Source organism: Dermacentor albipictus, chromosome 1 (assembly GCF_038994185.2).
Source record: "Dermacentor albipictus isolate Rhodes 1998 colony chromosome 1, USDA_Dalb.pri_finalv2, whole genome shotgun sequence".
NCBI classification, from domain to species: domain Eukaryota; kingdom Metazoa; phylum Arthropoda; class Arachnida; order Ixodida; family Ixodidae; genus Dermacentor; species Dermacentor albipictus.
In genome coordinates, this window is record NC_091821.1 from 210,470,818 (window position 1) to 210,494,129 (window position 23,312).

The 23,312-nt window shown below is 46.1% G+C and overlaps 1 protein-coding gene across 2 annotated transcripts in view; it reads right to left on the bottom strand.

Annotated features, from left to right (window-relative positions):
• The window catches only part of LOC135906630 (uncharacterized), a 77,013-nt gene that overhangs the window by 19,781 nt on the left and 33,920 nt on the right, over positions 1-23,312 (bottom strand). For both annotated transcript variants that reach the window (XM_065438111.1, XM_065438112.1), the window contains 5 exons: positions 14,687-14,812; positions 12,903-13,004; positions 11,208-11,372; positions 5,905-6,012; positions 3,811-3,975 (listed from right to left, as the gene is read on the bottom strand). In XM_065438111.1, coding sequence (XP_065294183.1) covers positions 3,811-3,975; positions 5,905-6,012; positions 11,208-11,372; positions 12,903-13,004; positions 14,687-14,812 — 666 coding nt within the window. The remainder of the gene's footprint in view (positions 1-3,810; positions 3,976-5,904; positions 6,013-11,207; positions 11,373-12,902; positions 13,005-14,686; positions 14,813-23,312) is intronic.

The following is a 23,312-nucleotide window of genomic DNA, read 5'->3' on the forward strand; positions in this document are numbered from 1 at the left end:
AGAAAAATAAAATAAAGAAACGGTAACAGGAAAGTAACGTAAGTATAATCAATTACTTTCTGCGACTGCTAATTTACTTCATTGCGATCGCAATTTACAACCGAATGATTAGCTAATTGTCGTCGTAATATTTTACTTTGAGGTCGAGACGTGTGCGAGATTCCCGCCACAGCCCCTCCCCCCCCCCCCCCCACCTATCAACAGTGAAAAATAACGGGATCCCATCTGACCGCGCGAGGACTGGGAGAAGTACATCTAACTGCAAAACGCGCGCTTGGAGCGCAGGCAGTTTAGCAAATGGATGGCCAAAGACCGTGGGTAGCGCGATCAAGGATATCTCGCTCTAAAGAAAAGTTGCACCGTGCATCTAACACTGCTGCGGTGTCGGCGCACCACCTCTTTTTTGGATCAGCCGCCGCGTGTTCCTGGCTTACCACATAACGCCAAGGTCACCACATAAGTTTTTTTTATAACGACTGTTCACTTCAATAAACTTCTTAAACGCTACATAGACCGATGGAGTTATCCAAGAGCCGTGAAATACCCCTGTGGAGCAGTGTTGAGTTTGCTCTCGTAGATGTCAAATTTCTTGCATTGACCATGTTCAAGAAATTCGGCAGTGACACTTAAGACTGCTTACTTGTCGGAATGTGACAGTATTTTTTAAATATTTTTTATTGAAAATTTTTTTGAAATATACTTCTAGTTTGACTTTTTTTTTTTCTCGCGCGTTCCTTTCCGCGCAAGCTCTCGCCTGCGTTCCGAACTGCGTCTCGGTAAGGCCAAATCACAACGCGCCAATCGTCTCACCGCGCTCGCTTGCCCTCGTGTGACGTCACGTGTGCAGGCAATGACGCACGCATTAGGCACACCTTTTAGTCAACCAGAACTGTGGAGCCGCCATGGTGTCGGGGAAGCGTGCTCGTTTCGCGCCCGAACCGAACTTTTGCGAAATGTTTTTTTTTTCTTTTTCAGACGTTAATTTACTTTGTTCACAGGAACCTCCCTGAGAAACGTGACGTCAGTCCGAGCATACGTTATGACGTGTTTTTACTCTTTGCGGCGTCGGCCATCTTTGGTACCATCTTTCGGTCACGCCGCTGGATTTTCGCGCAATGGGTGATTTCGCATTAATAAACAGTCTGCCGTAATTTCCATTGCCATAACGCGATAGCGTTATGGGCACAGCGTCGTAGCAAATCTGGCGTCGGTGCCGCTTCGGCGAAAAGAAGCCTTAACCAAATTCCGAACCGCGCATACCCAACCGCTCTTCTACCACCAAAGTTGCTCATACATTGTCCTTCATTCTTTGCAACGTCATTCCTCGGAATTCTGAGATCGGCAGCCCACAAACAAATGCAATGGAGAGAAAAAAAAACACCGACAGTGCATATATTTTATGTCAGCTCTTCTCAAACTGAAATATTAAAAGTGCGAGGCAATAGCAAGAGATCGAGCCACGCAAGAGGCTGCCTTTTTACAAGACAGCTTACTTTCGTGCATAGCGTTCGCCGCCAACGTTTCCCGGTAAACGTTACGGTTACATAAGCTGAAGTTGCCGGAAGCATGAAAAGCAGTCAGGGGTCTTTGAATGCTATCGCGGTCTACTCTTAAAGGCGCAAGCTTAAGCGTCCTCCAAATTTTTGATGTGCATTGATGTCTATTTCTATTTTCTGTTTCTGCAGCTATTCTTGCGTTTAAACGTTTCCTTTTCTTATCTAGTACGTGCTTGTTATTGCGCATACTTAGTATCGTGGTAAGTTTAGAAGCATTGGGCTGTCTTTCGTTGGACGTTCTTTTTATTTATTATTTATTTTTTGTAATTGTAGCTGATACAAAAATAAAGGCTTAATCCGGAATCTTCAGCGTTTCTTCAATGCCTCGTGTTGAAGGCGTGCCTTCATTGCAGGTTTTCTGCGCGTGTTCTCATTATCATGCTGCAGGTGAGCATACAGTATATGCAATTACACTTTTTGCTATCTTTGAGAAATATGCGTAGTCTGCCATGCCGAGAATTACGTTGCTCTGTCTGTAGAATACTTCCTGATTTAACAAGGAAAAAAGACGCACGCGGCGTTGCCTTCAACTCTGTGAAAGATTGTCAGTGAGTTTTTAGATTCCAACTAAATTGATTAGATTGTCTAAACAAACTATTAGATCGTCTAAAGACAATCCAAATATGGTCCAGGAACAACAAAATCCCGCGGTTACGTCTCTCTTTGTAGGAATAAAAGGTTGTTTTCAAGTGCACCTTCTTAGCAGCTTTCTTTTTTGGCCTGATACAATGCTATACTTCAGCTGTTCAATTAAATTCTAGGGGTTTTACGTGCCAATACCACGATATGATTATGCGGCATGCATGTCGTACTGGGACTCCGTGTTAATTTTCCCTACCTGGGGTTCTTTAACGTGCCCCCGATTCACGGTGCTCGGATTTTTTAGCATTTCGCTCCCATCGAAGTGCAGCCGCCGCAGCTGGGATTCGATTCCGCGACCTCGGACGTTAAACCAACGCGGACTGCGGACTACTTTGACAAATATGGTATGTTTAGCACACGGCTTACATCTATGAGCACACGAGAGTCTAAGTACACATCCCCCTCGCAACGTCGTTTACGCAGCCGAAATATCATACGGGACCTTCACGTATAATATGGTTCGTAATTGGTTTCGTTGTAGCGTTACTGTTAAATGCTTCTCTTACAATCACTCTTGCGACATTACTCTTATATCATGATGAACTGACATGGCTTGCGAATAATGCGTAATTTTCTCGTTCCTTCGCCTTCCTGCCTACACCCCCTTTCCCTTTTTTGTTTAACATCGTCCGCTCCTGTTCCTGCAGTACAGGAAGAGGAGCGGACTACAGTATCTCATGTAGTAAGTTAATATCTAAAATTGCTCTGACGTGAATTGATTCAGCGTTTGTCACTGTACTTTGTGCATATGAAGACGTCCCTCTACGGTGCAACGTGTGATTTACAATCTGAAGTCGGCGTTTACATCCCCAGAAAAACACGGCCTTCTTTTATGCCATATAGATTGACCGCGTGCCTCAGCTGGGCAGAGAATGGCCGCAGACACAATGTCTGGCGTTGCACGCGCGAACAGTCCCGCGATTGTTCAGTGAGCGAGACACTGCGGCAGGATCGTGTGCCAGTGCTACAACCGACGTATGTCGCCCACTGCTGGCGCAACCTTTTCTGCATTTGGTGCAGAAATTACAGAAAATTTCTTGTTAGTTGCGAAATGTCAAATCTCGTACTATAGGTATATTTCAGCGATCAATGCGTCCATCTCGTGGAGGTGCGGTGGCGACTTTGGTGGAGGGCGTGTTAACGGGCTCATTTGTGCATTGCGCTCAAATATGAAGGAAGCACGACCAGGAATCAATAACAAGTAAAAAAAAAACAAAAAACGACGGGTCAATTTTTTCGCTCTGATTCGTTTTCTGCGCATTGCGTAGACCTCACACTAATTCGCGAATGTGTAATATTTCGGCTTTTAGTGAATAACAGTGTTAGAACGATGAATGTCACTGAAGCCACCGTTTCCACAAGGGGCGACAAGGGGAAGTCCCCTCGTCGAAACGCTGGCATCAGCGGCATTCCTTGTTCTACCGCTGTAAATCGCCTCAAGCCTGCATCTAGCTTGTCAGCCGCTCTCTCGTTTTCCATTTCGGTCTTTAGGAAGAGCATGGCGAGGGTATTTCTGGCGCTTTGCGCACCTACAAAAAAGCCCAAGCGAGCCCAGACCAGGTGCCATACCAAGTGTCATGTGCAAACGATGCGAGCAGCGGCGCAGACGCACCTTCTCCATGATGGCGTACAGTTCCTCGTCAACCCCGATGATCCGGAACATGTAGGAGCCGTATAGGAAGGCGATCACCTGCAGCAGGCTGGGCAGGATGTACAGCGTGAGCCTGTGCTGACACAGCGGCAGGTCGCCCAGAGACTGCACCTCGTAACGCTGCGTCTGCATCGCAACCCTGCGATCAACTCTCCGGTGCTTCCTCGTAAAGCGTGTTGGTCGTTGCGAAAACAAAAACAAAACAAAAAAATCAGCAGTGCGTGCCCTCAACGACCTCTTTTCGGAAATGAAGAGCGTATTCGGAATTCTTACCACAGATTGTACATGAGCCTTTCTGTGACCTTAAAGTCAACTTCTGGGCTTCGTGTTTTTAAGCGAAGATTTCATGAACTAACTCATTAGATCAGCGAAATGCGATATTCTTATGTTCATGCTACAGAAACATTCTGGCCAGCCAGTCACACGGAAAGACAGGTGGATTGTATTACACGTTTACCTAAGCACGAGTGCAAACGTGTTTACAAAATAGCATTGCTCACTAGCATTGCTAATTCTTTTTTTCGTCTGCGCAGACTAGCGCGCATTGTGATGCTTTCTCAGCATAGAAATTTCTTGAAAGAAATTTCTATGCTGAGGATGACCACGCCACGAATTTGAGTTACATTTGCGTTGAACTGTTCTCGATTCACTTCAGTTTCGCTTAATTCTGCAGTGCTGGTAATCACGACCTTGCAGTGCCAAAAGGGACCGTTAAACGTAGCCCGCGCTAGTGCGATGCAGCACAGCATTGGAGCCATGATTGCGCAACATACTAGCCACGATCTTCACGATCATCTTGCGGTACTGTAATATTGCAGTGAATTAATGAACCCAAATGACAAGCAATAAATAAAAGCTATGGAGGCACCTAAACAATTATTAAGATGTGTAAGTGCGAGAGCATTACTTGTCGCTGTGTGTGTCGCCGAGTTATATCTCCGAGTTTAGTGCTGCTGCGTTATATTTCCGAGTGTAATGTATGAGGTCGCATGTATGTCATTGTATGTTTATCAGGTCGCAACCACGCAAGACGACAAATCGGCCATACATTGCGATCTCTCAGCCGAGTTTTACATGCGGAGCTCCCATTAAAGTAGCGTTTCATGCACGTTGCGTTTAGTGCTCATTCTCGATGACACCACTTTTCAGCACAATGACATTACAGCAGCACGTTAACTCGCTGCAGCCGCTGCTGCTCGCCGTGCTCGCTCCGCAGCCGCTCTCTCTGTCTTTCGCGTTGTCGGGGGCCGGGGTGGTGAATGTTGTTTCGCTGCAGCAGCTCGCTTCGCGCGTTTCGCCGCGTTGCTATGGTCTCGATCGTGCTTCGTCGGCAGTGAACTGGCGCCTCCGGCCACGCTGTGCTGTCTCGCCGGATGATGCACACGCGAGCGGTTCAACTTCGCCCGATGAAGACTCCATAGCGCCGATGGTGCCGCCACTAGAGTTACTGTATATGCTACCTTTGGTAGCATATACAGTAACTCTAGGCGCTACTTCTGTCATGCGCCATCTAGTGAATCGCTCGCAAAGTTGAGCCCAGTCACGTGCACAGCCTCGAAGATATTCCCCTCTGCCGCATGTTACAATGTTGGCGCAGTGTTTAGCGTGCTCGGCTACCGAGTGGTGGAGGTGGGGCAGAGGATCGAATCCTCGACGTGGCCAACTGTTCTTTTAATACGTAAGCATTTCTCTGCCGACCAAACAAGGGAAACCGTCCGTCCGTCCGTCAGGTAAGACGATCACTTTCAAGATATAGGGCCCGCAGCAGCGAGCGAATCACCTTCGTGATGCCTCTCGCTTCAACGCGAACTAAGCGGCGAAAACACGGCGCACACGAAGCTATCAGCATTCGGTGCACTCTGTCCCCATCGCGGATCGCTTTCAAGATAGGGCCCGCGCGTCCGGGTCATACACAGCCACCGCCGAAGCATGGTTTATCATGGTTGATAATGAATGGTTCGACGCGGATGGATGGCTGGGTCGCACAATTTGCCAAGTAATGCTCTCGTATTACAAAACTAAAGGTCGCGATAGGCAACCTATACGTCTACTCACAGTAGTGTAGTCGTAATAATCATCCCAGTAGTAGTCAGGGGTCACGTTCACGGTCACGTTCCCGGTCACGTTCTTTGGGACGATTGTTGTTGAGTTCCGCAGAGCTGTCTGCAGAAGAAAAAAAGGAAGATGTAGTGGCAACGGCAAATTTCATCCTCCATAGCGAACCCCCCACCTTTTGCTTGTGCATTCTCTAGAGGCCATGTATTTAAGTCTATTTAGGAAATTCTAGGTGCCGTGGGAACTGTACTTTGATCTGCACAGCTTTATACACTGAAGAGACTATCAGGGCAGTAATCATGATAATTGGATAAACCGGAAAAGTAAGAAAAATTCGCAAACAGAGCTCGCACATATCAAGAGTTATACCCATGAATATTAACGCTTCGGGCAGGCACGTATCCTGGCGAATTGTGCGTGCGCACTGTTGAACACCGGCTTCAAAAAAGTGAGCTCTGCAATTGGTTTAGTTCTCTCTCCCTCCCTTTTTTTCTCTTATTTCTGCACGAAATAAAGCAGGAACAGGAGTTATACAATAACGCCATGCATTAAAAAAAAGACAGAGCTTGACCACGTGCATAATAATCAAAGCCCCATAAATGCATAGTAGTGCAAAGAAATCCCCGCCTGCAATTTTTTTTTTACCGGTGTCTGCTTTTCATAATACAATGTGCAAGCGCAACCGGATGAGAACAGAGAAAACTCACACACACACAGCACTACTTCCAACTATAGATTTTTATTTCCGCGCGTAAACTACGCCACTGATATACATTGAATCTCGGCCTCCTCGTTATGAAATTTGTCGAGGGTTCAAATACATGAATAATAACTACATTGCCATTTCGAAAGATTCTGCAAACGAATTTGAACACTACGCACTGTGAATACAAGGAAAATATGTATTTTCTTTAAAGAAAGAATATACTCGTATGTCCCAAAAATTGTACCTGAAATAACTGATACCAATGCCTCCATCTTTCTTGTCTATTTATTACGTAAAGAAAATATCACACGAACTTTAGAACTATATCAGTTCAAAACCAGCAAAGCAGTGCATGCTGCTCATATGAAAAACGTAAAGGCCGTGAAATGAACAAGTTGAGGACAATCATTTTAATTAAGCTTTGTCATTCAAGAACCTCGTTTACATTTTTGTATATATGCAACGGCCAAGGAAAAATCTCAATGACGCTGTCCTTTGTTCCAATGTATTGCGCAGGAGCAGCTGTCACCGGTCGTGTATTGTGAGTAATTGCACCGAAATTATAGTCGCAACAGAGAGCACATATAAAAAGCAGGAGTTCTACAATATATACGAGGGCAAGTCAAATGAAAGTTAGCCAGTGCGAATATATGACAAGCGGCGTACTTTATTTAAAACTACTCTCCTTGACCATTTACACATTTGTCCCAGTGACTAACCAGTCGCGGGATTCCGGTCTCATAGAATTCCTTGGGTTGCTGCTTCAAACGTCTGCAACTGACTCTCTCACGTCCCTTTAGGTTCCCTTTAGCTGTTTTTTTTAATTGCCCGTAAAGGTGGAAGTCGCAAGGCCACAGTTCTGGGGTGTATGGCGGATGTTGCAGCGTTTCCCACTTGAACTTTGCAAGTTTTGTGTTAACCACATCAAGGACCTGGGGACGGCCATTGTCGTGGAGCGAGATCACCCCATTCGTCAATTTTCCATGTCGTTTGTTCTTGTTTGCGACACACAGTCGATTTCACAATATCGCAATATCACAATTCACAATATCGCAAACGGCTGATAGTCTCTTCAGGTTTAGCAAATTAGATCAGTAATGGCCCCTGACGATCGAGAAACAAAGTCAACAACACATTTGCGGAGGAAATGACGGCCTTTGCTTTCTTTGGGGTGGTGAATTCAAATGTTTCCACTGTAAGCTTTGCCGTCGTGTTTCATGCTCGTAGTAGCAGCACCATGACCCGTCGCCGGTCACAATTTCAGAAAAGTCGTCACCCTCATTGTGATAACCGGATCAGATGAGCTAAGGCAGCGCCAAACCTCTCAGTCTTCTAGCGGTGGTTCAATATCTTGGGCATCCGTTGCGCACACAAGAGCCGATGACTGAGATGTTCATGAACTATGGTTTGAACCGAACAGTGGCTGTTGTTCGCGCGCTCTGCCAGTTCATCGATGCTTATCCCCCGTTCTTCTCTAATCAGTTCATCAACCTTTGCAATTGTGTTGGGGGTCATTGCAAGCTGGCGTTGGCCCGGTCTTTTGCAACTTTCACGTCCTTCTTTGAACCGTTTGCTCCAATGCTTCACAGTGGTCAATGAAATACAATGTTCAACGTACACGGCAGCCATACGGCGACTAATATATTTTTGGGAAACACTCTCAGCTGTCAGAAACCTCACGACACCATACTGTTCAACTTTTGGAGCGTCCATTATGTCACAGAACCATGTTCAACGCAGTGTACGAGAGCATTAAACATTTATCCTCGCATCTGTGTGTCACTTTTGTAAATGAGAGAGATCCCTGTGTGCTACGCGCATGCCTCGCAGATAATGAACCAAACCATAATTGCGCGGGATGGGTTGGCTCACTTTCATTTGACTCGCCCTCGTACATTATAAATGCGACGATACAATGAAATTTACAAATGCGAAGGTACAGCTTGATAAAGGGCAAGAAATTGTCACTGGAAGCAAGGTTCACTGCACGTATTCAGAAAACCTCTCAGCAAGATATTTAAATATACGTAAAAGTCGCCAATATATCTAAGTATCTAAGAAAAAGTCACTGCGTATAGTGCGTCATAAAGGCAAATAAACATGTTGCGCAATCACAGATCACAGAATCCTAAGGCTCGCCCCCCCCCCTTCCCTCCCTCTACTCCCCCTGACGTATCGCGCGCGACGGAAGGCGGCGCCCATCCTCCCCGCTTTTCTCCCTTGCGCACACAAAACTGAGCCACCATCATCTGCTCACCTATGCCAACCCCGCCCCGGACACTTTCACTCGCACATACAGCATGCGGCGCGCGGTAATGATGTTATCGCCCTTGTCGCGGTGGTCGGCGCAACACGAGAAAAACGCATACGCTTTGGCTGGCTCTGGCAGCCCGTGGGTAGCGAGAAGAAAATTGAAGAGGCTCGATGTGGTCCTCGCGAATAAAAGTCAAACTACAAAAAAAAGAACGTAGTTACATGGGTGCTTTGGCGCAGGTGAAAAAAATGTTGACATTCTTTTCTGTGACACGACGGCACAAGTGAACCACCACAACGCCTCGTCTCATCGGACCTCGCTGCGTGCTTTGTCAACTTGTGTGATAGTGTGTTGATTCGGCTTGTCTAGTTGTCCGATGTCGATGGTCGGTGGTCGGATGTCGATGGTCCGATGTACGACTTTAAAAAGTCCATGCACCTTTGGCGTGAAATGTTTATAACAACATTAAACCCGCGAAGTTCCGGAATTGAAAATCTAATGCACGACTTTGGAAATGTCAATGCACATTTCACATCAAACGTTTATGAGGACTTTATACCCATTCAGTTTCGGAATTGAAATCCACGCGCTCCGTAGATCCCGCGGCCTCCGCGAGATGCCGCGACGAGCCCGCTCGCCATCAAAACGCCCTTAAAACTTCGTGCTTGGATGGGGCTCTTAGCGTTATGCGACTCCGGATGCATAGGCGGTGCTACGAAATCCAGCCCGAGTTTGCAATGTTCGCGCTGAAATGTGTTTGTCTTTTCGAGCGTGAAAAGGACATTCTAGACAAAATCTAGAATGATTGCCGGCGCAGGGGGTTGTTTTGGTCGGCGGTGCACGACAGCCCGAGAAAATTTCGGGGGGCGGGGCGGTCTGAAGCCCCATAAGCCCCCCCCCCCCTGGCTAGGCCCTGGATATATATATATATATATATATATATATATATATATATATATATATATATATATATATATATATATATATATATATATATATATATATTGAAGAAGCCAGCAAACAAAGACGCCAAGGACAGCATAGGGGAAAAAACTTGTACTTAACAATTGAATTAAAGCAATGATAACGTAATGAAAATGAAAGTTGATGAAAAACAACTGGTCACAGGCGGCGCACGAACCCGCGTCTTCGCATTACGCGTGCGATGCTCTTACCAATTGAGCTACCGCGGCACCATTTTCCGATATACTTACTGAGGTATTTATGTTTATCGACTAGAACTAACCCTGGGAGTATTAACCAGCGCCACTACTCACAGCATTGACGGCAGATGGGGAACGTCCTTTTTTCTCGCAGGCGTCACGTGTAGACGTGATCTCTTTAGGTGACGGCAACTGGTTAATGAACCCACACATGCAAAATGAAGGCGTAAATGCTGCCCGATTCGAGGCCTTTACTGACTTTACTGACGTTTAGGCCCGGGTCCGGCCTTCATCAAGACTCTTGATGGAGGCCGGGCTCCAGCCGAAACGTCACTACTATAGTATTGTTATTTTACCTACATGCTTCTATCCTTTGAACCATATATATATTTGTTTTTTTTTTTTGCAAGAAATAGAAACCAACAGACAATGAACCCAATGAAATCATCGGGGAAATTACCTGTGGTTGAAAATGATATATAGAAAATAATCATTAAAAGGGAGATGAAAGTGGGCGTCCGCTTCGTTAACTTTCATTTCCCGTTTCTTCATTATTTTCTATATATAAATTTCAACCGCAGCTAACTTCCCCGATGCTTTCCTTGGGTTCATTGCATGTTGGCTTTATATGGTGATTATTACAAAAATCGAGCCCCTCGGTTTCCTTTCTCTCGTTATATATACAGGTTGTCCCAGCTAACTTTAGGCAGAGCTTAAAGGTATGCGACTGCCATGTAGCTGGACAGAACCAAGGTAATGTTGTTTGCCGTCGCTAGGAGATATTCTATTTCTTTTCTTGCATTCCGCCTAATTACATAATTAGTCTTAATTGATTTATCAACTTCTCAAATATTATAGTAAGATGAAAAATGTCAATGAGATAATTGTAGAGCGACATGAACTCCCGATACAGCTTTCTGTTGCTCAATACGTGCTACATAAAAGTGTTTTTCCGAACGTGAAAGAAGCCCGTGAACACACGCAAAGTGCCTCGAGCGGCCAGTCGCGCGGCAATTTTGCGTGTATTTGCGGGCTCCTTTGACGCTCAGAAAAACACTTTTATGCAGCACGTATTGAGCAACAGAAAGCTGTATCGGGAGTTGTTCATGTCGCTCTACAATTTTCTCATTGACACTTTTCATCTAACTATAATATAAAAAATTGTTTCGGCAAAACTTACGGCTTGCATTGTTTTGAATTCTAGACGTCCAGGGCAGGCCAGTCCCTGAAGAGCCGCGTAAAAAAGCAGCAGCATCAGGACAATCGCTGGGTACAGGACATTCATGATCCTCCATGACAGGTGGTGACGCGTAGGGTTGTCTTTGCGAAATTTACGCCATGATACCTGCGAAATGATCAGAAGAAAACATGGTAGATAGATTAATTTATGTATAGGAATGTGCAAGGGGGAAATGTCAAATATCTTATCACCGGCTTCTGAAGACGATAGTGTAGATTGTTTAATGAAAAAAACAATGGTACACATGAGAATAACGCATTACCGCAGTAAAGCAGCCGTCGCAAATGTGCAAGGACTGTCAACTGAACAAACAAAAAAAGATATAAGGAAACAAAACAGCGTATCCTGCAAACTTCACGGCTGTGCACAAACCAGTGATAACTGCCAAGAGAAGCTCAAGAGAGCCGAAATTGATGCTCCTGGACACGAATAAAGAACACTACCTAGTGAAGCCACTTGCAAAATCAAAGAAACATCTGCTTGACATGATGTAGTACAATATTGACTTTTAAGCCGTAAATCAATGATACCAGCAAAATAATGATAATTATTTATTGGGTTTTACGTGCCAAGACCACTTTCTGATTATGAGGCACACCGTAGTGTAGGACTCCGGAAATTTTGACCACCTGGGGTTCTTTAACGTGCACCTAAATATAAGTACACGAGTGTTTTCGCATTTCGCCCCCATCGAAATGCGGCCGCCGTGGCCGGGATTCGATCCCGCGACCTCGTGCTCAGCAGCCCAACACCATAGCCACTGAGCAACCACGGCGGGTAAAAAGAATGATAATAAAAACTAACGCAAAAACATACCAAGTGTGAACACGTGGACACAATATAACTTTCAATCGAAAGGTTATTAGGGCTTTAAGAACAGATCTGGTGCACTCAAGCGGTTTTTTATGGTCCAAGCAACTATTATATAGTGCAACCCAGTGCTTCAACCCTTCCGTACACGCATGACCCAACCCTATAACATCATAGAATTAAATAAAGACAATTCTTGTTTTTTTCTGTCTCTCTCTCTAGCTAATACTTATGCCAGTTCATGGGAACATGTTCTGCATTCTCCTATGAACGGACTCATCTTCGGAATAGAGTTAATAGCAAGAGTAAAGTAACAGGAATATCAAGATGCATAAAAATATACACCTTATTGAAGATACAGAGACTTCATTAGGGGGAATAGTTATGTTGGCCACTCATTTCCTCAGTACAGCTGCTATACTTTTGCCATGCCAGCGCAATCTTTAAATTTTTCGATGTAGTTTTATTTGCTTTTAAAATTACGTTGTTGTGTAATGATCGGTAGATGTTGTACCATACTGAAACAAAACAATACGATGTGTAATAAGGTAAGTATCCTTGCAACAGCTTCACGAAATGTCCCATTCGCACCTTTCGCTGGGAGACACCGTGCAAAGCGAGCCAGCGTCTAAAGCAGTTAAGCAGTTGTAGTTACACTGAACGAATCATTTCTTTTGTTCAGTCCGTACTTATGTGGCCGTTAGTCCAAATTTTAATTGATTTGCACGTCTTCTTGACCTTGGAGTGACCGCTTCTTCTTTCGGTCCCATAATTTACGACCTCCGATAAGTTATTCCATCATTTGTACTGTCGGTGGCGTCTTACCAATTGCAGAATGATGGAGTATGGCTTCAATATAGTTGACTTGCATATCTTCAGAAAGTACGTTATTGCTACAATATCTTCGTCGCCGGCAATGTCCGATATCTGAAAAAACAAACAAAAAGACACTTATCTTGCACCACATGGGGAAAATGAAGACAAGTGACGAGAAAGAAATTCTGTATATCTCCAACGTACGCTCAATATTAGAGTACGTAGCAACAGTGTGGGATTCACCCATTAAAATGCTAATAAAGTAACTTGAAGCGATACAAAACCATGCGGCGCGTTTTATTTTAAAGTCATATGAGCGTCACAGCAGCGTCAGCGCGTTAGAAAAGCAGCTAGGCTGGGACTCCCTGCAGCTTCGTCGTGCGTCTTTCCGAATAAATCTCGTAAACGACATTATGAACAAAAAAATTGGCATTGACCACGGAGCTTACCTAGAACCACCCACGTATATTTCCCGAAGAAAAGTCCATAGCCGTAAAATACGCGAAATTTCCTGTCGGACATCGGTATTTAAGTCAACTTTTTACCCGCGCACGATATCCGAATGGAACAGCCTACCAAACGCAATAGTTACATTGAATGACAATAACTTCTTGGCCGCGGTCAAATCGCATTTACGAGGACAAAGTGACGCGTAATTGTGCACTGTACCTTCTCATCATAGACCAATGTCTACTGCACTAATTTGAATGATGTCTGTGATTGACCTGTTATCTACATGTTAAACTTTTTTTTTCATACATCATTTAAGTATTTGTTCATGTTTTAGCTGCAGTAATGCTGGGTCCTGTCGACCTTACTTATAATCCCAGTGCTTTCGCTTATTCCTTTGTGCGCCTCCCGTACTCCGATGCCCGTATGGGTGATCTGTACGTACAAGAATAAAAAAATGGCTGTGGCTTAGCTGAGGTTAAGCCCAGGATGCGAAGCATACTAGCCTTTATTTTAGTTGTTGAACCACTGTTTAGCCTGGTGAACTGCTGTTCCTTGGCTATATTTGGTTCGGCTAGACGAAGAAACAACTCATGCGTTACCCTGCTTCGCCTTCAAGAGTGGAACGCGACAGCGTTCCCGTCGACCCGCCAGCGACTACGCGCCCCGCATTGGACGCGGTGAGCGTCGAGCAACGCAGCGTTCGGCGCGGCAACGAAACGTGCGCCTGAGCAAGCGTCGCACGCCTGAGCCTTAGAAACAGCTCGTTTCTAAGGCAACACCGCATTCACTAGAGGCGCTTTTGTACCGCTTTGAAGCATCGTACTCGTGGCTCAGTGGTAGCGTCTCCGTCCCACACTCCGGAGACCCTGGTTCGATTCCCACCCAGCCCGTCTTGCAAGAGTTGAGCCAAAGCCACTTCTCCTCTGTCGTGACGTCACGGTGTCACGTGATTTCATGGTCACCGCCGCGCCTGAGGAGCTGGGTTGAGCCCTCGTAATATGCTTCGCATAAAATATATAAAAGAAAGGTTATAATTGCAGCGCGATGCGGGCGTACGATGTATTACGCATATTGAAAAAAAAAAAAACACGCACGAGAACGTGCAGGCGTCGTTGATCTGGTCCTGAAAGCGGCGGCGGTGGCGGCAGCAAACTTCGCTGTTGTTGTAGCCAAAAAATATTTTTGTGCAAGTCTTTACTTTGATAAATGAATGCAAGTCCGAAAGCAGTCGGTTTTTCAAAGATATGTCGCAATATATGGTTCAACCCTAGAAATCTCCGCCCCTTGACTAACGCGAAAACAGGATAAGAGAGACTGCACAGTTCTTTGTGATTGCTCACCTGTACGTGGACATTTGAGCTGTCGGTGCTGGAGACATTCTCGTGGCTCCTTCGGTGCGGCGGAGAAAAGCCGTGACTGGCAATAAAGTCTGCAGATCTGCCGGGCAAGGAACGTGACGAGTGAACCTGTACGAAGCAAACGGGCATAGCATTGAAGTGGAGTCGACGTGCGGACAGCCTCTATAAGAAAGGATTCCGTAACTTAATGGTAAAGCTAGTGGTAGAGTAGGATGTTTGTAGCTAAGTGGTAGAACGTTTGATATCACTCGGTAGAACGGTTACACTAACTTTATAACTGCATTGGCTGCCACTTCATTTCCCTGCCTTTCCGTTTCTCTCTCTCTCTCTCTCTCTCTCTCTCTCTCTCTCTCTTTTCGAGTTCATACTAGCTGGACTCTCCCAATTTCACGACCACGTTCCCCACGCCGCTCGCCATTAATATCACTCCAAGCTCACAGTCCCGACAGGGGAGACCAGGTGTAGTCGAGCGAACAAGTGAATAGCGGTCAAGCCCAAATAAGTCGAGGGGCTTGTAAAGCCCCCAAAAGGGCGGATACTTCGACCAAACAATCTGTTTAATGCGCAATGGCACGAGCTGTACTTTCCCTATACGTCATACTTTACGGTGGTCTCACTGCAGACGTTAGCCATGTGGTTCGTGGTACCTGTTGCATTTGCACGGGTAAAGTATATATGGAGAGGGTCGCACGGGGTACTATGCGGCGAAATTGCAAGACTGCTGCGAGCAATGATATCAGGCAAGTGCTCGCGACATTCATTTGCCTTAACCACTGGTGTCTTCTGTGAAGAAACTTCCATGGTGGCGGCATATTGCAGCCTATTCTATGTGGAATTGATTTCACAGAGTCAATTTTCTTATTTAGCCCGGAGGATTAAAAACTCCGTAACGCTTGTGTATGTTCTTACTGTTTCGGTAGCGTTTTATTTGCCTCGGCAACATTCAGTCCAGGGCGACCAAACTGACAGCACCGAAGTGAGGGAGCGATATGCAGGATATCGCTTAGAATATCATGTAAAGATATGCAGTGCGAGAGGCAATGATAAGCTTCGCTGCAACAGTATGGATTGAGCCGTGCTAAGGCCATGCCCACAAGCCCGCTCAGTGCGTTTCCAACACGCAGATGGCGCCGTTTCGCGTGGAACATAACTGATCCGCCTAGCACGGGAGCGAAGTAGAACAATTGTCGATAAAAGTAATGAAGCAGAATGAAATAGATGTGGCCGCAGGCACAGAGATAACCAAGCAGCGTCACACCGGTTTCATGTAGCTGGGTCTCTACAGTGTGTGTTCTTATGAGGGCCATTTACGAAGTTCATATATTATCATTATTATTGCCGGTGAATTTCCGCAGATAATGCGACTAGTTAGGTGGAAGTTTACTATCTCCCTCGCCCTTTTTCACGTTAAGCCACGCCCTTCAGCAGGCGGATCGCCGCACCTTTCCGTATCTCGCGGGCTTTCTTTCACGCTTGGAAAACTTTTATGACGCAGGTATTGAGGAACACAAAGCTGGATCGGGAATTTTTCAGTATGGTCTACAATTCTCTTATTGACACTTTTGCTCTGAATAGAAGATGAAGGTAATTAATTAATAATAACTAATTATTTAAATAGGCGAAATACTTTAACAATAGTCTGACTTGTTCCAAGTGACGGTTAACATTACCTTCGTTCTGTCCAGCCACGTGGCACTTGCATAATATTCTTAAATATTGTTACAAGTTGCGTGGGACATGTGGTACACTTTTCCCTCAAGCCCTTGTGAGCCAGGGTAACAAAGCAGCATCTCCAGAACACGCGCCGTATCGTCCTTCCCCGTGACGGCATAACTCTAGACTTTTGTGCCGCAAGTGATTTCACAAGCGCTCAGTCTCTGACGTCTCAATTCCTCTTCGCAGCATAGCGATACACACAACTCTCCTTTACAGTGACCAGGTATATCTTAGACAAGCTCTCATGTTCGCTGTCACCGCTCCTCCTGATATTGTATGTCGGCGTTTTTCGAGCTCTGCAGCTGTGCCTAACAGTACATCTTCAGTACTTCCGTGGCTGCTTCCTACTGGAAATCACCGTGCGGCACAATTTCATTTCTGCCGCCACGTGTGAAAGGGCTCTGTATGCAAGCTCAACATGTGATGCTTACAGTGCGCGCGGAGAAGACAGATGGGCGCGCGCGTTCTTGTGTTCAATCCCGTCACGTGGTCGTAGGTTGAGAAGCACGGCAATGAATGGTCTAATAATGACTACCATATAAATGGGTGAAGTCAAACAGTGCACAGGCATTCTTTGATGCCTTTCATCGAAAGTATTCAGGAAAAAGTGCTTCATAGTACCCGCCACGTCAGTCCAGTGGCGATGGCGTTGCGCTGCTGAGCCTGATCGAGGTCACGGGTACGACCCCCGCCGCGGCGCCCACATTCCGATGGGGGCGGATTGCAAAAAAAAAAAATGCTCGTGTAGTTAGATTTAGGAGCACGTTAAAGAACCCTAGGTGATCAATATTATTCTGGAGTCCTCCACTACGGCGTGTCTCGTAATCGAATTGTGGTTCGGGCATGTAAAGTCCCAGAATATTATTTTTGAAGTGCTTCATTAGGAATGAATTCATTTCAAAAAGGCTGGATTCAATGTGCAGAATATAGGACTACACACTGACAAGCCTAAAGGGCGAACATTATTGCTCGCGTAATACGCAAGTTCCCGTTAGAAACTATTTTTAGCTCGACTTTAATCTACCTGTGCACGCCATCGCCACCGTGGAGATTTTCGCGGGATCGGAATGAACTACTACACAATACATATGTTGCAACGGAGCTCGCCGGCAGTGCATGTTGTGTAGCTGCACATACACAAAGCTGAGCTGCTTCCACGCAGATAAGTGCCGCAGTGGCGCCGTGCGCTTGCACACGCCTGCCCACGATAGGGGCCTCGTCTTAATCTCGGCATGTGAATGAACCGTAAACATCTGCTCAGCGCAGGCTGCGGTATGTGCGGCAGTGTGGCGCGGTCGCTATTGTTGTCTGGAGCTGTTGCTGAAAAGAGAATATTAGCTTGCACCCTCCCCTGTATGCTGCGCCAATAGCTCCAGCACCTGGTGACGCCCACTGTAGCAGCATTGAAGACCTGACAGCGAGTTTTGGCACCACCAAGCAGAAACTGTTGCCATGCGTCAGCATAAACAGGCACCGTTGCCGTTGCAACAAAGCGAAACTGATATCACAAACAATGCGGGGTGGTAGTAGTAAACAGACGACTATAGCGCACTATATAGTTAGCAGGAATAGGCGCCTGCATGCACCGTAAACCGACCTAACATGCGCATCTATATAGTTAGCAGGAATAGGTGCCTGCACCGTATACCGACCTAACATGCGCATCTATATAGTTAGCAGGAATAGGTGCCTGCACCGTATGCCGACCTAACGTGCGCATCTTGTCGGTACTATCTCACCCACCTTCCCTTGGTTTCTCTATCTGTCCGCTCAAGCAACGCTTGAAGCTTTGTAATAGCCAGGTCAACGTAGGGTCAACCTCTCCATCCACCATAGATATTTCCCCTTCAGTGCCTCTCTATCTTTCTTTTGCTAGCGATATATGTACGTGACGTTTGTCTCCTCCTATAAAGATTGACAGGAAAAGAGAAGAGCACTGAGCGCTAGGCCAGTTTAACAATTGCACCTACACAGTTTGTCACAGTGGGCCTTTCGAGCTGCAGCGATAGTACCAAGGATGTAATTGCTGGCTAAAAGCAAGCAATAAACATTGCGTCTTAGTCGTTGACCTTGGAGCGGCGGGCACCCGTACGTTAGCCAATGAGAAAACGCTCATTTACAAGGAAAGTAAAGAAAGAAAGATGCGTTTTATGAATGGCTTCAAGCGTTGCTTGAACGGGCAGATAGAGAAGCCACGGGAAGGTAAGCGAGATAGCACCGACAAGGTGCGCATGTTAGGTCGCTGTACCGTGCAGGCGCCTATTCCTGGGAAATATATAGTGCGATATAGTCGTCTGTTTACTGCTACTACATTTGTGGGATTAACGCATCGGAAACAGAACTCGCAGGTAGGGCTTATGAACGAGCGTGTTAATATACGCTTACTATGGCGCTTCTCGCAGACGCGTAGCGCATTTCTTGAAGCATGGCCCACCATCCTGAGGCTGCACATACCGAGAATTCCGCACCTTAATGATTTGGCACTAGCGAAATGATGACCAAACGGAACCTGCATTCCGCCACTGCATTCCATGGTGGGCCATGTTTCAAGAAATGCGCTACGCGTCTGCGAGAAGCGCCATAGTAAGCGTATATTAACACGCTCGTCCATAAGCCCTACCTGCGAGTTCTGTTTCCGATGCGTTTATCCTACAAATGTAGTAGCAGTAAACAGACGACTATAGCGCACTATATAATTCGCAGGAATAGGCGCCTGCATGGTACAGCGGCCTAACATGCGCACCTTGTCGGTGCTATCTCGTTTACCTTCCCGTGGCTTCTCTATCTGCCCGCTCAAGCAACGCCTGAAGCCATTCATAAAACGTATCTTTCTTCACTTTCCTTGTCAATGAGCGTTTTCTCACTGGCTAACGTTCGGGCTCCCGCCGCTCATGAGATCGCAGAGTTGATAACGGCATGATCACTGCAGCGACGGCCAATCTTGGACGACACTTATAATATCAAAACTTTTCCCAAGTGTGTGACGTCCGAGATTAACTGTCGTTGCAGCTATCGCGTTGTTATCAACAGTGCCATCTCATGAGCGGCGGGCGCCCGAACGTTAGCCAATGCGAAAACGCTCATTGACAAGGAAAGTGAAGAAAGAAAGATACGTTTTATGAATGCTAGCTCTGCTGCTTATACAAGTTTTTCACACCCACGTTCACTTTCGTTACGTGAAGGACAAGCCGAAGAATAAATTTATAGAACTATTCGTTGGTGAATTTCACGCACTATGTTCAACATGTTCTATAGAGAAGGGCTTCGCGCGACGGATGCGACCGTATGCGTAGCGAAAACAAAAATTGGAGGACGCTTAAGCTTCGCCTTTAAGAGTGGAACGCGATAGCAGATCCCTGACAGCTTCTCACGCCTCTCGGCAACTGTAGCTTATGTAACCGTAATGTTCACCGGTAAACGCTGGCATCAAACGCTATGCACGAAGGCGAGCTTTCTGGTAGAAACGCGGCCTCTTGCGCGGGCCGATCGCGGAGATCGTGCACAACCGCGCCAAGAAATTGCATAATTTTCAGGTTTCTGTTATTGTTTCGCACTTTGAATGTTTTAGTCTGAGAAGATTTAACATAAAAGGCGTGCGCTATCGGTGTTTTGTTTCATGACATTTATTTGTGGGACGTCATTCCCAAAATTCCGAGCAATAACTTTGTCAAGAATGTAAGACAATGTGTGAGCAACTTTAGTGATAGAATAGTGAGGCAATATAACCCCCATATACCGCATGTCATATAGCAAGGCGTGGCATATACATATACGGCACCAGACGCCGACACCCTATTTTCTTCGACACGGGGCCCTTAACACTATCGCGGTAAAAATGTCTTAGCGCAAATCCCGCTCCTGGGTTGAGCGTCGGCGTCCCACGGAGTGACCGCGCGAACGCGCTCGTGCCACTGCTCGCGCCTTCGTCGTCGTCTTCTTCCACAGCTGGCTCCGATGCCGCTAATCACGCCAGCGTTCCCATACTGCCCCTTCCTCTGCGAAGGCGCTGACGGCACTGGCACAGTTCGGTGATTTCGGTCTCAAATTCTTTGCCTCAATATATCGGCAAATACCCGCCGCGGTTGCTCAATGGCTATGGTGTTAGGCTGCTGAGCACGAGGTCGCGGGATCGAATCCCGGCCACGGCGGCCGCATTTCGATGGGGGCGAAATGCGAAAACACCCGTGTACTTAGATTTAGGTGCACGGTAAAGAACCCCAGGTGGCCGAAATTTCCGGAGTCCTCCACTACGACGTGCCTCATAATCAGAAAGTGGTTTTGGCACGTAAAACCCCATAATTTAATTTAATATCGGGACATGAAAACACCGTATACAGCTGCGCTCAAATTTCGCACTAGAGAGTATCGTCGGACACTTTTTCTGTGGCGCATTATGAAACGCTTAACCGAACAGTAGCAAGCTCTCTACAGATCCGTTCCGGGTGGTCAATAGTATGGTATGGTATGGTATGATGAACTTTATTTAATGTCCTGAAGATCAACCCTTAGGTTGACGCAGGCGGCTCCCACGTCGGGACAGTAAGGTTTAACCTTACCGCCGTATCATGGGCCTTCTGGACGGCCTGTACTTGATCGGAAAGAACTCCACTGTGTAGGACTCGCTGCCACCAGTCTCTCTCCTTGTCACAGTCTGTGATAGTCACAGGACACTGCCAAAGCATGTGATCCAGAGTAATGATGCCATTACACTTCTCGCAATTGATTAGTATCTCTCTTTCAGGATATATCTTGTTAATAAAGTTTGGACTTGGATAAGTTCTTGTTTGCAACAATCTCAGAGTCACCGCTTGAGCTCTATTGAGCTTAGCGTGTGGCACTGGGAATTCCCTTCTGTTCATGTAGTAATGCCTTGTGATTTCATTATATGTAAGTAATTGGTCCCTGTTCTCCACCTGTATATTATTAAGGTCCTGGTCGCGTAGTGCACGGATAGTAAGTCCTCGTGCAGCTGCGTTAGCCATCTCGTTTAAATTCTTCCGAGATGGATCGACAGACCCCATGTGCGCAGGAAACCAGCGGATTTCGATCTCTTGGCTGTCCAACTCACCGATCAGCTGGGCAGCCCTTTTGGTTACAAAGCCATTGGTAAAGTGTCTAATAGCCATCTTAGAGTCGCTGTAAATCTTCGTCCACTTATTATTCCTTAAAGCCAATGCTATCGCTACTTGTTCCGCGACTGTCGTGTCTTTAGTCATGATTGTAATAGCATCCCGAGTGAGACCATCTGCATCTACTACTACTGCCGTAAAGGCTTTCTTTCCTCTGACCCACGCAGCATCTACAAATGCCGCATGTTCTCTGTCGTGTTCTATCTCTTGCAGGAGAGCTTTGGCCCTTGCCTTTCGTCTTTCCAGGTTGTGCACTGGGTGCATATTTCTGGGGAAAGGAGTCGTCTTGATTATCTCTCTTATGCTATATTTTAGTTCTACTGTGCCTTCACCTGAAATTTTGGATTCGGTTGGGCACCATCCTACCTCTTCTAGTATTGTTCTACCTGGCCTTGTTCCAGAGAGCCTCTCTCTGTGGGCAATTTGCTGAGCTTCAATTATCTCGTCTATTGTGTTGTGGAGCCCCAGTTTCATTAATTTGTTATCCGGGGTGTTAATCGGTAGCCCCACTGTTGTTTTGACAAGCCTTTTAATTAATCTGTTCAACTTGTTTAGCTCTGTCTGTGTCCAACTGAGCATCCCAGCTACATATGAGAAGTGGCACAAGGCGAAAGCGTGGACCAGTCTCATGGCGCTCTCCTCTCCCAGCCCTCTTTGTCTGTTAGTGATTCGCCTTAGCAGTCTTATTACCTCCACAGTCTTGCTTGTGATGTGTCGTATTGTTCTTCCATTTGCCCCGTTTGCCTCCAGGAATAACCCTAAGACTCTTATGGATTCTACTTGCTTAATAGATTCGCCTGCCTTCGTGGTTAGTACTAACCGGGGTTCTTCCTCGGGAACGTCTCCCCTCGGTTTTCTACCCCTTCTTCTGTTCTTGAGTACAAGGAGTTCAGACTTATTAGCAGAGCATTTGAGTCCCATGTCTTCTAAAATAGACTCTACCTCATAAATGCTCTTCTGAAGTCTGCTTTCCGCATGTCCCATACTTCCTTCAGCGGTCCATATCGTCACATCGTCTGCATAAATGGTAAAGTGAATGCCCTCTATCCTTTTTAGTCCCTTTGCCACTTTTGACATGGCCAGGTTGAAAAGCATAGGTGACAAGACCGACCCTTGTGGCGTCCCTCTGTCACCGAGATCCATCTTCTTTGATATAATATCCCCGAATCTAAGATGAGCTGAACGATTGCTAAGAAAGGCTTTAACCACTTCATAGAGTTTTCTCCCCAATCCCAGTTCGGAAATCACTTCAAGTATTGCTCTATGCTTAATTCTGTCAAAAGCTTTTTCGACATCCAACCCCAAGAGAGCTCGAGTGTTTTTTGGTTTAGCCAATAGCAGTTGATGTTTGATTAACAACATGGCATCTTGTGTGGACAAGCCTGATCTGAAACCAATCAGATTGTACGGTAGGATGTCATTGTCCTCCACATATTTCGTTAACCTGTTCAATATGACATGCTCCATTGTCTTCCCTAGACATGATGTTAAAGAAATTGGCCTCAGATTATCCAAGTTGAGTTGCTTGCCCGGCTTTGGTATTAAGATAGTACTGGCCGTCCTCCATTCTTCTGGATATACCCCATCTTTCCATAGGTCATTAATGTATGTGGTCAGATATTTTATTGATTCGTCGTCCAAATTCTTAAGCAATCTGTTAGAGATTCCATCCGGGCCAGCTGCTGACCTACTATTCAGATCATACAGTGCCGTGCGTACCTCACTTTCGGTGAATTCCTGATCCATATATTTGCATTCTAACC